Source organism: Priapulus caudatus, unplaced genomic scaffold (assembly GCF_000485595.1).
Source record: "Priapulus caudatus unplaced genomic scaffold, Priapulus_caudatus-5.0.1 Scaffold301, whole genome shotgun sequence".
NCBI classification, from domain to species: Eukaryota; Metazoa; Priapulida; class Priapulimorpha; order Priapulimorphida; family Priapulidae; genus Priapulus; species Priapulus caudatus.
The window spans coordinates 289,703-306,356 of record NW_014577362.1 but is presented as its reverse complement, the minus strand read 5'-3'; the positions used below and the strand labels follow the sequence as shown (position 1 = coordinate 306,356).

The window sequence follows — 16,654 nt, the reverse complement described above, 5'->3', positions numbered from 1 at the left end:
TAACACCTGAATATGTTGTGTGCTAGAACTACACGTAAGCTGAGTTGGAATACCCGAAGTCGACTAAGCGGGTATAGACTGCTGTGTAACGTGTTACGATATTTACATACATCAATATTTAGCACAGACAACATACAACAAGCGTCAGAGAAACAAGCTCAACTAAACAAGAAACAGCAAGAACCTACACTGTCTGTGCGAATAGACAGATTGCAATGACCCAGACACCCCTAGGACATCATGAAATCCAACCGTCAAATGTCGAAATCCTAATCGCTATTCTGTCGGCCATGAATCACATCCATGTAATTTATTATAATCATCCGTGAAATCTCGTCATCTGCATTAGTATGGCAGGACTATCATATGGCAGGAAATAAGGACTATCATTGTATACGATATATGATTACATATTCTTTACACTGGCTCCCGCTTTATCGGAATAGGTCGGGAACCATGAAAATATCCAGTTGGGCAGTGGTCCCGATTAAGCGGCGAACACAGCGTGCGTTAAGAATGTTTTTCAATGGCAAATGTCGTTTATACGATGCGTCCGTATATCGGAGGCCCGATAAAACGGAGACCAATGTATTATGATACTTCTGATGAAATGAATCTACTTCCTGATCCGATGAAAAACCGACAGCTCTCAGAATTTCCGAGACTCTATCTCTCTCTCCTCTCGCTCTCTCCCTCCTCTTTCTGTCTCTCAATTTTCTCTCTCTCTCTCTCCATCTCACCCTCCTCTCTCTCCAATTCTCTCGCTCGCGCGCTCTCTCTCTCTCTCTCTCTCCAATTTTCTCTCGTGTGCGCTCTCTCTCTCTCTTCTTTCTCTCCCTCTCCATTTCTCTTACACGTCTCCATGTGCTTGCCACGTAGGTGTTCTCAGACCTCCGTCCGTAGAGGGCTACGCCAGCGCCACCGTCAAGAAAATGATCAGTTACGACCGCGAGCACGTGGTGACGCACAACGTCTACATGAAGCGCGTCGCCACGGTACCGACGACGACCGGTGTCGTCGCCGCGCCGAAGGAGAAGCTGCAGACGCTGACGANTATATAATAATGATATATTATAGAGATCAGTGAACCGCTCTCACGCAACCGTACAAACTCGGTACGATGTCCGAAGCAATCCCGTTTGCTGGACAAAGGAATACGACAACAAAACACAGAAAATAACCGACAAGAAGACATTAGACCATGGTTGATAGTCAAACCTTATCATCAGCCGGTGACCACCACAGCGAGTGTTCCGCAATCAGTAGCTCAACGTACCTCCCACTCCTACGGCAGAGTTTGTTGCTATAGAATATTGAGAATTTGTCTGTTTTCTAGGAATTAAAAGGTTTAATTTTCACGACGGAGAAATTTAAGCCGGATACAATCTTTGCACTTCGTATCATAATATGGTCGTATCATCGTAATAATAGTATATATCGTATCATATCAAGGACTAGTGAACGAACTCTTGCACGAAACAAACTCTGTTGCCTCAAAGGGAAGACAAAACGCGGGATCGAATTCAAGGGCTTACTACGACAAAACAGCAATGGCCTGTTTTACAGAACTATCTAAACCTGGAAAATGGAATTTTAACATTCCAAGACTTTCTAGGTTTTCCTTGACCTGCATATATAAAGCCTGTAATAGACGAACATCATTGTACTCGACGCGGATGCCCCAGCTAACATATCTTTACTGATTAATGACAGCAATAAACATGGTAGCAATAAACATGATAGCATAAACATGATAGCATAAACATGATAGCAATAAACATGGTGAAGGACATTCAAGCATACTTGGAACAATTCCAACAATCAGATATAATCTGGCAGATGGACAATCACGCTTAGGGGGAGGGGGTTGTCTCTCTTAAGGGCCGGACACACCAGGCGATTGCATCGGGCGATGGCATTGCCCGATTCTTGCGCGCGCAGTGCGATTGGCTGATGAACTCTGATTGGCTGATGAATTGTACAATCGGGCGATGTTATCGCCGGTCGCGGACACACCAGGCGATTGCATCGGGCGATGGCATCGGGCGATGGCATCGGCCGATGGCATCGGGCGATAATATCAAAACGTTTTGATCTGTGCGATGGCATCGGGCGATGAAATCGGCGGCGATTGAGTGGACACACCAGGCGATTTTCACGGCGATGCCATCGTTAGCAACAAGAAAGTTGCAGAGATGCCAACCCTGATCATTGAGAGATGTAATGATTTTTTTTGATTGCCGAAGGCAACCACAGCAAACGCCGAGGGCGTTTGGTGTGGTGGGTTAAGGGAGGGTGGTGTCCCCCTTTAAAAAAGGAGGTCATTTGGTGCATCCTGGAGCCATCTGGGCATTGATTTGAATCGTTTCAAACTGAACCATTTTCCTCCACAAAATACAAATATTCACCAAAACTGTAGTGAATGTGATGCATGTAATTCCGACAAACATAAAACACATTGCTTACCATGCAAAAATCCTGTACAGGGCACACAATCAGTATCACAAAATAAGCCCTTCATAGACCACAGTCAGTGTCACACAAAGTCCACAATCTGAATCAGTGTTACAAATCCTAAATAGACTGAGCCCTTCAAAGATCAATCACAAAAGTATCACAAAATAAGCCCTGCAAAGTACTCAGTCAGTCTCACACAAAGTTCACAATCGGTGTCAGAAATCCTAAACATACCTCCAAACTCCACAGTCAGTGCCACACAAAGTTCACAATAAGCGTCACACAACGTTCACAGTCACTGTGCTAATTTAGCAGCAGTTGCTTGCTTGGCCTTCTTTAGGATGTCGTTTGATATCTGTGCTGTATGACAGACTTTGCCACTGGACTGGAAGCACATCTTGTGGGTAACGATACTGCTGAGGACTGCGGTACTCGAGTTGGGCCTGAATTTGTTTTTGTTCTTCGTCACGACACTGAATATTCTCTCGCTGTCGGCATTGAAGTGGAAGGTGGTCAGCACAGCAATCATGACGTCAGCCAGCAGGTCGTACTTCTTCTGGCCATCCGCATCCTTCACGGACTTCATGTGGCACCAGATTCGGTCAACCCGCTCAAACTCTGGGCAGTCATCTACTTGATAATTCCGGAATTGACCTTCAAGTTGATCCATAAAATCTGGTTTGTTTGGTGACAAGAGACAAGAAAACCTGTCTGTGAAGTAGCACACAGAGATGAAGTCCTTGGCAATTCTCAGCTTCGGATCTGCCACCTCCGTGTGTACCACAAGTTCATCGTTGAACGGGAACTTCTTCACCATATAGGTGGTGGCCGTGATGTAGAAATTTCTCACATCTGTGAAGAACTTCTGTAATTTGATGTCAGGGTTGGTCTTCATGTAATCCTTTGCTGCTTTGCCAATAAACATGTCGGTACAGTCCACCCTGGTGAGGTCACCGACAAGGTGATCTGGCTTAGCAAACCGGATAAGGACTTACCTCAGTTGTTTCATCAGGGTTCTCTGGAGGAGGTGAATGCTGGGTTCCTCCTTCTGAAGCACTAGATTAGCTTGCTCAAACAGTGGTATCGCAGCTTGTAGAAACAGACAGTACAACTGGTTGTTCTTGTGCGAAAAGGACAAGCATGCGATAGCTTTTCTGGATAAAACCTTACCCTGTAGACGTTGGGGGGCACAGGGGTCAAAATTAACGGTATCCCGATATCCGCGGTATAGTAGATTCTTGTGTTGGATACCAGATTTCAATGCTTAGTATCCCGCCGGGATAGTAAAAAAAAAATCGTCAAAATCGGGATAGTGGTTGTTGAGCATATTTGCAAACGCAAGCGTTTAAGTGTAGCCGATGTTGATCATAAATGTGATGTGTATACATTGTATCAAGTGAACCAGACAATGCGTCTAGACAATACGTCTGCAGTGTACTTGTCTGTGCATATCTGTGAATCTGTTTTCATGTTTTTATATAATAATTACATTACATATTAATAATTTTCAAATGCTATTATTGCATATTTCAAGATTTTGGATACCAACATTGCCAAAATTACTATCCAAAAAATGGGATACCAGATCTTTGGGGGGGGGATACCAGATTTCAATACCTGGTATCCCGAATGGATACCATAATAAAAATCTAATTTCGACCCCTGGGGGGGGGGGTGCAACTACGCTACAAGACCTTACTGCAGCTACGATAGGAAGGTGTCAAGCGTACAGGGTACACACACCAAGTTAAGCACTGCCACGATAAACGCAGGACAACCAGCCCCTGTCACAATGTCCATAAATATTAGTCTTCGAAGTCCAAGGGACTATACATCGAAGACAGAAAAATACAAAGTTGAACAAGTAGACGGATCATCACTGCGGATCACAGTAAGAAAAGCCTCAAGTTTGTAACCAACTAAAGAGAATTCCAATACGGTATGACAGAGACAAACAAGCTATGCTTAAAGAGATCATTTGAAGACGGCACGTGTCAAAAGCAATGATCACGCTCAGATGATCGGGTGCAATGAACAGGCTTCATCAAGCACGAGGGAATGTCAATCTTCACCTGACCATGGTTCCAGCACTGACACAAACGTGCAGGGAGGCACACCTGCATATAAAACATCTGGATGAGAGAAAGAGAGAGCGAGAGAGAGAGAGAGAGAGAGAGAGAGAGAGAGAGAAACAAACGAGTACGGTCAGAAATGCCTTTTGAAATCATTGCTTTAACACCAGTCATCAACGCGCACGCGCGCTTGTGGTTCAACTTATTGCAGCACTTATTGGTCTCTTATTGCAGCAGTCACCAATAGCTTGCTGCCCTCAGCTCGGGCCGGTATTCGCGCAAACATATCACATGCACATACATACCTGTTTTATACACATGTTAGCAGTGTCAGAGCCAGTATAGTATGTCTGAGAAAGCCCACATAGTAGTATCGGAGAGTAGGCTTACTCTATATCAATTGATGGTGACGTAGGTATCATGTGTGGAATATTGTGAATAACGTGCAACACCTTTTTTTTCGACTGAAAAGGGATGTATGCGACAAATTGGGGAAAAATGCGATAAATTTCAACTTAGTAATCGCTGGGCAGATGGAACTGCGATAACAATATTAAGCATAAAGCTGAATAAATATGATATAAATATAAATATGATATAAATATTTCTTTAGGACAAGTAGGAAAATACGGCGCAGGGGAGAGGAAAATTATAAGGGATGGATTAAACAGCTCCAAGCTGCAACAGGATATGCGAAGGCCACTGTCGCAACATCTGTGCATGCCAGCGAAGCTGCAATGACTGTCCCACGTACCCATGAGCACTGTGCTCGCTACTCCAACAGGTGGAGATGGTGCACAAGTAAGTAGGAAGGAATAGTTAACATGTGAACGAATATTAGGTTTAAGAGAGACACGTCGTTGTGGATGAATAAACGATGCCATGTAAGTGAGAAACAGGTGCTCGTTAGTTTTAACATGATTTCTAATGTGAATTAAACATGCCAAGACTATAACTAACACATTCTAAAACAACTACTCAACCTACCAATAACACCACACTGGCTTAAAAGTTGAAACAACGAAATCGAGTACGTCAGAACTATAGAGTTTTTTCCTAACACAGTGACCTTTAATTCAGTTTCTAATAAATACAAGGATGTCTTGTAATCGTAAATAATCGGTGTCTTATACACCACAACAGAAAAACGACATAAATTAACTGGTTATTGGAATAACATATTTGTAAAAACAACAGTTTTAGCAGAAAACTTTAAATGCACACTGTCCAATTCGTCTTAGATCTGTTGCCAACATTTCATAACAAATCAAAGAGATAGAATGAAATGCGTTTACATTGCCACATAACCGTTACACTGATTGCCATGCAACAAGCACTTGTTGAGACATAAATTGGATGAAACACGAATAAGATTTTAGATTGACATCAGATCTATAATACGAGATGGCATTAAAGTTAGCCATTAACAAACACCGTTATATGTATGTTATATATAAAATAGAACGCACACTTCTTACGTAAGCGTGCGCGTTTACATGTGCATATCGTCCTCACAAGTTCCTGTGCCTTGGACTGTGCCGAGAGAAATTGAATACTACGCCTAAAGACAGTTATTATACGCGTACCTGGTTATTTCATGCATTTCCAAAAATCTAGTAAATGGTGTTGCCATTGAGCATGTATCAAGCTAGTAATATATATAAATATATATAGGCACTGATATTAATGCTTTACATTTGACACAATGACAATATTTATGGCACTGCTAAGCTCATTTAGAAATGATAAGATGGGTTAGAAACCCGGGGAAAATCACGAATCATATTTATCCCTTGGCCAGACTTCGAGGCTTTGATACATATACGATAGCAATCGTTATGGTTAGTGTCTAGTTATTACACGTGGTTGTCTATCTACATACATATACGTCCAGACACCGAAGGGCAAATGTCATGTACTTACCCACCAACAACAGATATCATACACACACAAATGCATCAGCAATCACAGACTCAAACCTTTTGCAAAGCAATAAACTGTTAGCAACGCACTGCTGGCCAAGGACTTTATTGCTTCACAAAAGCGTTGAATGTATGCTTGTCAATGCGTTTACCTTGATTTGGTATATTAATTAGTGTTATTCTATGAAAGTAACAATCATCATCTACGATTAGACATCACTGGATGTGAATCACAAGATGGAAGCGGTTAGTTGGATGAACGTTGATTATTGTCGGGGTAGAAGCGTAGAATTGGGCATGGTGGGTTCATACATTGCATGTTACATGACAATGCCACTAAGTGTTTACATGTATTATACTTATATGTTATTGTTATTGCCTGTTTTTTTAGCTTACGCATATCACAAATCTTGATTATACAAATGTTGGTTCAAAACTATATCACTATTCAAAATTCCATAATCACACAAATTGGCTGATTTTGAAAGCTTCAACCTACCAAATCTCACCAGCAAAATCCACATTTTCGGCGTCTATTTCAACCTTGGTTTTCAAAAAATTTCTGACAATATAGTTTTACAAATTTTCAAGAAACACAAGAAAAGGGCAGAATGTATTATGTCCCAAAGTAGTTGCCAATAACACATAACTTGCAATGATATGGACAAGGATATTCACCCTCACTTCTGCAGGACAACAGCAGGAAATTAAAGCACTACCATATAATTTTGCAATTTGTATGGCCGAAAATGCAAGGTAAGTAGAAGGTTCAAAATGACACTAAAAACTTGGACTTTCAAATTGAGATTTAGCAAATAGAAGCATTCAAAATGGGCTAATTTGTATGGTTTGGTAATTGTACATTTTTAGCGGTGATATATTTTTGGCTGTCCACATTTTTCGTCACACAGACAGAGTGTGATAGCTTTTGGTCATGAATGCGTGAAATAAATTCTGCATTACGTGTTTAAATATTTTAGAGTTGGTACTTTTGAGATTGTGCTCTCTCACATTTAACACAAACACATCACTCAAGCTTTTCGTTTCTTCAAAACATGATAGATTAAGAGAGCTCGAGATCAAACGAGCTCTTCTCTAGAGGGGGTCAATGCTACACCAGTCAGCTACGCACGGCGCACCAGCAAGGCGTTTCCTCTATTTCTCCGCTCATTAAAACGGACACGAAAGCAACACATCGAGGTGCGATAATCGCAAGTCTGCTTGACCACACCCCAAAAAAATCGAATCTAAATGTCCACTCCTGACTCCTGGCCTTGACATTAGAATCTATGCTGTATTTTGTCCCCCGGGAGGCGACCAGATAACAAAGATATGAACAACGACGGTCACTGTGCTCTTGGGATGTCACGACTCACGGATGACGCTCACGTTGTCGGTACGCCATTGCACAGTCCGCATTTCACTAAATGAAAATGAAGACAATAAATGACAAGAGGCCATGCGCAGTTTACATTTACATTGAATCTCACGACGACGACGATGACGTTGCATTCAATCGCGCAGGCCAAAATAACGCTGAGCGGCAAGCTTCCAAATACACTCGCTTGCAAAAAATTGGCGCATCGCAAGATTGCTTCCGGACGGGGAACACTGCAAGCGATACGCATCGAGGTTGATGCCATCATATACTGATCCAGTTTGTCGTGCTGCGGGCGTAAACGCCAAGGGTCGCGATTCCTGATCGTGACACTGGCGGTCGACCATGGTTTACTACAGCAACACAGGCGACTGCAGGAGTAAACGCGTGTTGTGGTTAGTGGGCACACGAACAAGCAGTCGACACTGTAGCTGATAACGCATGCGATTGTACGTGCAACTAACTACTGTGCCGCAGCAGCAAAGCAGCCGTTATGGTGCACGCCGGTGTAAGATATATTATACAACTGTTCACACGCGTGAATGTGCGATGATCAAGTGTATCACACATCAACAGTGCAGCTACTAGTACACATTCACGTGCGCTCGTGTACGGTATACGTCAGTAGAGCAGTTGTTTGCCACGTGCAAATGTACAATCAAGCACATTACACGTCAAAGGTGCAGTTGTTAGTTAGTACATGTGCACATAAATAGTTAGTATGCATACATGTGCAACCAAGTACACTGCACAACAACAGTACACCATGATGTCACTAGTGCAGGTGCTAGTATACTGATGTGCACAATTGTACATCAATGGTGCAAATGTGTGTACATGTGCATCACAGGGGTTGTGCATTGGGTGCACTGCATTCAGACGGACATGAACTTAACCCAACTAACCTTATCCCGCGACAAGTTTGGACGTGCTAATGCCACACACCTTAACATACGTCACGTTCACAACGACAGATAACAACGAACACATTTCGAAAAATTCACTCAGTCCAAAATATAGTTGCACAACAAAAATTGTGCAATAAGCAACTGGGATATACCGATATACATACATATATATATATATATATATACAGTGGCCCCTTACAACTCGCCCCAATGCTGGTGAATATATAACAATAAAGCTAATAAAATTACCACCGAAATTGGGAATGGCAAAAATATGGTTTAACCTAAAACCACATGCATTCAGATCATATAGTTGTGAGAAAATGAGAACGTGATTTTTAAAATATATTCTGATTCCGTGCCTCCCATGAGCACATTACCCGGGTTTAATTCCGTCGAAGACAAATGGCAAACTAGATTTCCGGTGTTACCCATGCAAGAGCATGGTATGGAAACAGGCCATGGGTTTGCCCAACCAATCACAGGAGCCGACAGTTCTACGCTTAAAGTAAACACTATCGTTTCATTGTCGTAGCACAAAACTCAATAAGAAAAAAGGCCCACATGAAAACCACGATCATAATTTGACCCCAAATGGTTAGGGGCACTGAATGTGGTGGGTATACCCTAGTAGAAAGACTTAATTCAGGTACTATAATGTGGTATCCATGCAGCCACCTTTCTAACATTCTTTAAACGAGTGGGTCCATGCTAGTATAGACTTAATTCAGGTACTATACCGCTATCCCCCCATCCACCTTTTGAATATTCTTCGAACGAGTGGGTCCGTGCTAGTGTAAAGACTTAATTCAGGTACTATACCGCCATCCCCCCATCGAATATTCTTTCAACGAATAGTTCCACCCTAGTATGAATACTTAATTCAGGTACTATACCGCCATCCCCCATCCACCCTTCGAATATTCTTTCAACGAGTGGGTCCGTGCTAGTGTAAAGACTTAAGTGAGGTACTATACCACCATCCCGACCCACCTTTCAACGAGTGGGTCCGTGCGAGTGTAAAGACTTAAGTGATGAACTCTACCACCATCCCGACCCACCTTTCAACGAGTAGGTCCGTGCTAGTGTAAGGATTTAAGTGAGGTACTCTACCACCATCCCGACCCACCTTTCAACAAGTGGGTCCATGCTAGTGTAAAGACTTAAGTGAGGTACTATACCGCTGTCTCTACATTCACGTCGATGACGGTGTCCAGATCGGCCATCTGCAGGCCGGCGTCGGACGCAGCCGACAGCCGGTTCGGCGACGCGCTGCCGGCGGTGATCGCGCGCTGACGCACGCCGTTGGGGCTCTGGTCTCGCTTGGGGCCACAGCATTTGTGCGGCTTGCATTCCTCCTCCTCGCCGCCGCACTCCAGGATGCAGTCCGACAGCTCCTTCGCGCTCAGCTTACTCGACAGCTACAACACGCAGAATCATTTCTACCATCGTCAGGGTGTGTACGCTGCCATGGTAATACACGGGGAGACAGAGACAGCTACCCTGCGCTAAACTCACACAACTATAACACAGAATTTATTTCTACCATCATCAGGGTGTGTACCCTGCCATGGTAATACATGGGGAGACAGAGACACCTACCCTGCGCTAAACTCACATGACAACTACAACACACGTAATCATTTCTACCATCGTCAAGGTTTGTATACAGACGGTCAAAGCTTCCCTGCACTAAACTCACGCGACAAGTAGAACACATAGAATCATTTCCGGCAGCGTAGGCGCAGATGCGGCTGCACAATTACCACTCATAGACGGCTGCCTAGACCGTAACCTGGGCCAACTGTTCTCTCACTGTCCAAACAGAGGAAGGTGGCAAAATTTTGTGACTCAGCCGAGTGACGAGTAGAGCGGGGACCAGCACATAGGTAACGTAGGAAAAGTACATAGCGTGGCTGGCACGGATCTGGGATGACCGTTTTACGGACGAGACTACACGACGATTTGCACTTGGAATAATAGCAGGGAAGGAAGGGAAATGTAATAACAGGATTACATCCATTAGGCCTTTCATTTATTCTTCTACAAAAACAAGGACGCAGCTGCCTAGAAACCAGCCTGCTCATGAAAAGGGCTTACATGCAGTGCCCACCTCCCCTCAAAACCTAGCATTCGTTTATCCTTCTACAAAACCTGGGCAGCCAGCCACGTAATGGCGCAGTGAGCTTTCACGGTGGCGGCCCCTGCCCCCCGGCCTCGCGCTACTTACGCTCTCGATGAACTCAGGCTGGATGGTCGTTGAGTGTATGCCCTCGTCGTGGAAGAACTCCTTCACCTGCCCGGCGATCTTCATGTAGTCGGCGAGCGTGCGGCAGCGGATGTGAGCCGACGCGATGATGCGGTTGCCGGCCAGCTGCCAGACGTGGAACTCGTGCACGCCGAGGATGCCGTCAATCTGCGAGGGTGAAGCCACGAAGCCCCGTGAATCACGCGTGAGGGTGTGCGAGGGGGAGGGAGAGACGAGGGTGAAGCCACGAAGCCCCGTGAATCACGCGTGAGGGTGTGCGAGGGGGAGGGAGAGACGAGGGTGAAGCCACGAAGCCCCGTGAATCGCGTGAGGGAGACGAGGGTGAAGCCACGAAGCCCTGTGAATCACGTGAAAGTGTGTGAGGGGGAGGGAGATGAGGGTGAAGCCACAAAGCCCTGTGAATCACGTGAGGGTGTGTGAGGGGGAGGGAGACGAGGGTGAAGCCACAAAGCCCCGTGAATCACGCGAGGGTGTGTGAGGGAGAGGGAGATGAGGGTGAAGCCACGAAGCCCCGTGAATCACGTGAGGGTGTGTGAGGGGGAGGGAGACGAGGGTGAAGCCACAAAGCCCCGTGAATCACGTGTGCGCGTGCAAGAGGGTGTGTGAGAGGGAGGGAGACGAGGGTGAAGCCACTGGGAGGGAGACGAGGGTGAAGCCACAAAGCCCCGTGAATCACGTGTGCGCGTGCGAGAGGGTGTGTGAGAGGGAGGGAGACGAGGGTGAAGCCACAAAGCCCCGTGAATCACGCGAGAGGGTGTGCAAGGGGGAGGGGGAGGGAGACAAGGGTGAAGCCACGAAGCCCCGTGAATCACGTGAGGGTGTGTGAGGGGGAGGGAAACGAGGGTGAAGCCACGAAGCCCCGTGAACCGCGTGCGGGTGTGTGAGGGGGAGGGAGACGAGGGTGAAGCCACAAAGCCCCATGAATCACGCGTGCGGGTGTGTGAGGGGGAGGGAGACGAGAGTGAAGCCACAAAGCCCCGTAAATCTCGCGAGAGGGTGTGCGAGGGGGAGAGGGAGACGAGGGTGAAGCCACGAAGCCCCGTGAATCACGCGTGTACACGAGGGTGAGGGAGAGAGAGACGAGGGCCAGTACGGCTATGGTAAAAGTGACTGCACGCAAGGATGCAATCGGAAGCTTGGAATTACCAGCGTAGAATACGTACGTGGCACGGAAAAAATTAAAAATTATTTTTCGGGGGCTACTTTTCAAGCTCGCGTGGATGAAAATAGCACTCTAAAATTTGGTTTGCATTGAACTCTATGCAAATTTACGAGGGCTCTTTTTGCCATTTCCGGGGCTCTTTTTGGCATTTCGGGGGCTAAATCGCCCCGAGCCCCCGTGTATTTTTTTCACTGGATGTGGGAAACGAGGGGGAAGCATCGGCTACATGTGAAGCAACCCACAAGACACACGTACTCTGCGGCTATTCTACGTGACGTACTATGCCAATTATGGCCGCATCGTCGCATGCGTTACATAACAGGTTTACTAAAACTCAATACATCACGTTTACTCTTCAGAGATGCTAACACATATTTGAAGCAATCTGTAGTTTCTGGCCATCAAATTGGTAGTTTGAAAGTCACGTAGTGACCCGAGTTTGCTAGGGGGGTCCGGCATGCCCCCCGGAAAAATTTTTGATTCTGAGATGCAATTTCCTGCATTCTGAGGGTAAAAAATGACAATAAATTGACAAAAAAATTTTTTTTCCGATCACAGTGAAATTCGTAGTTTGATACAAACTGGTCGTAGTGGTCAATAAGAAATAGAAATTCGTATAAAATACGGATAAATCGTAGTGGTTGGCATCTCTGACTGCATTTGCTGAGCATCTGTGCACGATCATGTTGCATACATCCACAGTACGTGAGGCGCGGGTAGCGGAATCATCACGTAGTCAAGTAACACTTACCCTCTGTACGAGCTTCGACTGAATGTCCTCTACTTGAATGTGAGTGGGGACAGTCTGAAGTAAGATGTGTGCTGACTCACGCACTGAAAAAACCAAAACACTCGATGTAAGACACGCGTGACACACAGACAGGCTGAACCTGAGTCACGTTTTCCCCCACTTTCACCACGAGCACGTGCCTGGTAAACGTCGCAAATCAACAGGTTGCATTCATTGAGCCAAATCGAAATGGAAAAAAAGTGAAAATCAACAGAGCCTGATGTACAGACGCATTGACCCCAACTGGTGTTTGCGCCATTTTTTACCATAAGCATGCTCTTAGCAAATATGATTAATCTACGACTGCTTATGTTGCCCAAATCGCAGAAAAAAAACTAGAAAGGGCAGTTGTCGCCAACTACATGTATCCCCCGTGATCTAGTAGTAGTAACCGTAGATCTGTACTAGTAATTGCCGTACTAGTACAGTAAGTATGTTAAAATTGGTTGCCTTAGGGGTTTTGGTATATGCGACACACCTTCTCCCCAAGATGTGTAAGTATACGAAGTTTGCTCGAGCTAGGTCAATTAGGAGCCGAGTTATAGAGCGGAAGGGAAATATGATAAAGGTCAAGGTCAAGGTCAAGGTCAATGTCAAATAAAGGTTGCAGTGACCTGGTTTCGGTATGCGACACACCTTCTCCCCAAGATGTGTAAGTATACCAAGTTTGGTCGCGCTAGGTAAATTAGGGGCCGAGTTATAGAGCGGAAGGAAAATATGATCAAGGACAAGGTCAAGGTCAATTAAAGGTCGCAGTGACCTGGTTTTGGTACACGACACACCTTCGCCCCAAGATGTGTAAGTATACCAAGTTTGGTAGCGCTAGGTCAATTAGGGGCCGAGTTATAGAGCGGAAGGGAAATATGATCAAGGTCAAGGTAAAGGTCAAATAAAGGTCGGAGTGACCTGGTTTTGGTATGCTGCGCACCTTCTCCCCAAGATGTGTAAGTAGACTATGTTTGGTCACGCTAGGAGTCTATTAGGAGTCGAGTGATAGAGCAAAGTATAATGACGAACCTTCTCGGCCGTGGTAAATTTTATGTTAAACTTAGAGAAATGTCACGACTATGTTAGAATTTAACTATGTATGCCATCAGGTCCTTTGGACAATTAAAAAACATAGGTGACGCTTCTTACAAGTTTAACGACAGTTCAACAGCTTTGATAAAACATAGGCTTTTTGTGAATCTATGCAATCTGCGGTAAAAATGTAGGCAGGGGATATAAAAAAAGGCATAAAATCACAGGTATCACCCTCTTGTCCGCTCACCTTTTTGTCACAGTACCCTCTAGTCCAAAAAGGAGCGACCTAACGAATGACACAAAATAAGTCGCGACCCACACATTTTGTATTAATATAGCAGTATTTGTGAGTAAGAAGCAAAGTCAACTGAGTTGCGTAGACCACACGCACCTACCGAGCAGGCACCGCTACATACGTAAGAAAATCTTTGTTTAACATTGTCTGATTGTCATTGGTATAGCTGATAACTGATTGCTAACTGATAAAGTAAAAGTTTGTTCAATAGTCTACATTTCATTGTTTATTGTCATTTATGTGGTATTCAGCGTAGCACACTAAGTGAGAGTTTCTACAGCAAGCCTCAGGGCTTAGCTATATTGGTGTCGTAGACCAGCGCTACGGCCGTGCTAGCTGTTAAGCGTGGCAACGCAACCGATTTGATCCCCACCTCAGTCCTTCCTCATAAACTTTATAAGATGCATGACCTAGACATGGCGTATGATCATTTAAAGGACGCTATCGTAAACAGCAGAAGGATTCTTGATGAGAACGAAGTTGCTCAGGCAGCATCTAAACGTCCAGCCATACAGTGGCACCAGATCCTCATATATATTGTAATAGCTGTAGTTATTATCGCAGTCTTATACTACTGCTGTGCTCCCCAACATTTGCCTCAGGGTTAAAACTATCATTTCCTATGTCTCCAGCCCGGCAGTTTATTATATATGTATCAAGAGCGTATAAAAAGTGTCTGTGGCGGCGGCTGGACAGACATGAAACTATAGTATCCCCGCCGACTTCGTCGCGGGGGATACAATTACAATCAACATACTTGATATCAGATGTGAATGATCAATGAACATGGTACATTTCACTCGTATTTCACACTTTTTTATGTGCTAAGATATGCTTGATAAATAGTGATTATTTTACAGACTGGATTAACTTCCCAGTAAGTATGGTTTAAAGATAAATTGGTGAGAATAAATGTCTGAAGCAGTCTTTGGCTGCCTACATTTCCTGACATTGCCAGTACGAACTTAATATGAGAACATACTTACACAGTGGTATGGTCGTGGACATTATAATACAGACCATGAGTATACTGCAAAGAAAAAGCACAATTTTAACGATCCATTTAACGTAAAACAAACATTACATAATTAATATTAACCAACTACATTATAAGATATTAAAAATAATATCTTATAGCATTACAGTTGATTTTTAAAATTGCAAATATACGGAAGTGCAATGTGTGGGGTGCCCAATGTGCACGTTATCTGGGACATACAGTGGTGCACCCACCAATCAAATACATATTGTGCTCCCCGAGGTTTCTACATAAAAGGAAGTTACTGAAAGTTGTCTGGTCCTACGACCTCTCATTACGTTCTGAAGTGAACCATGACATGATACCCACCAAGCCACTACCAGTTCCTCACAGTCCGACCTACTGCCATTCAAATGTCAGTGCAAATTGCTGTCATTGCGAGACGGACTACGTCATACATAGCAACACACTACAACGACCAACTGTAGCAAACGATTACAAGACCCCCATGAACTTTCTCATATGTCAACAGCAACAATTAATTATGCGGAAAAAGATCGGTATATGAGAAGACAGGCACGCAAGTATTACACCCTGACCATCGCTGACTAAACGCGCCATTTTACATCACGTTTGCAGGGTGATTATAACAGTGTTATCTCAGCACAGGAAGAACGTGCCAGGCAGTGCTGTTCAACCACTATCTCTCCCTCTTCTACTGTCTATCTCTATCTTTCTATCATTCTCTCCCTCCCTCCTTTCCTACCTCCCTCTCCCTCTCCCCCTGTCAGCCTGCCTGTCTGTCTGTCTGCCCATCTTTCCCCCTCCCTGTATCTCCCTCCCTCCCGCCTCTCTCTCTCTCTCTCTCTCTCTCTCTCTCTCTCTCTCTCTCTCTGTCGCTTTCACTCTCTTGCTTGCTCTTTCTTTCTCTGCCCATTCTCTATCATTGTCTATATCTGTCTTTCTCACTCCTCTCACTCTCCTTATTCAGTGTTCTCTCTCTCTCTCTCTCTCTCTCTCTCTCTGTGTCGCTTTCACTCTCTTGCTTGCTCTTTCTTTCTCTGCCCATTCTCTATCATTGTCTATATCTGTCTTTCTCACTCCTCTCACTCTCCTAATTCAGTGTTCTCTCTCTCTATCTCTCTCTCTCTCTCCTTTCTCCTCTCTCTCTCTCTCTCTCTCTCTCTCTCTCTCTCTCTCTTCTCTCTCTCTCTCCTCTCTCTGTCTCTCTCTCTCTCTCTCTCTCCTGCTGCCCCAATCTCTCAATTTCTCACAAATAAGCTATAATAAAGTGATCGTAAATATGGAAATTAGGAGTTTTTAATAAAAGTAACATACATTAAAAGTAAAGTGTTGAGTTGAATGCATGAGGCCAACACATATATGTAAGAATATCTAT

General features: G+C 44.5%; 1 protein-coding gene across 1 annotated transcript in view; it reads right to left on the bottom strand.

Annotated features, from left to right (window-relative positions):
- Positions 1–5,578: 5,578 nt before the first annotated feature.
- LOC106808738 (zinc transporter 1-like) overlaps positions 5,579–16,654 on the bottom strand; it is a 22,107-nt gene continuing 11,031 nt past the window's right edge. The window contains exons 6-10 of the mRNA XM_014811574.1: positions 15,263–15,306; positions 12,920–13,002; positions 10,968–11,153; positions 9,919–10,158; positions 5,579–7,874 (exon numbers count right to left, since the gene is read on the bottom strand). Coding sequence (XP_014667060.1) covers positions 7,872–7,874; positions 9,919–10,158; positions 10,968–11,153; positions 12,920–13,002; positions 15,263–15,306 — 556 coding nt within the window. The 3' untranslated portion in view covers positions 5,579–7,871. The remainder of the gene's footprint in view (positions 7,875–9,918; positions 10,159–10,967; positions 11,154–12,919; positions 13,003–15,262; positions 15,307–16,654) is intronic.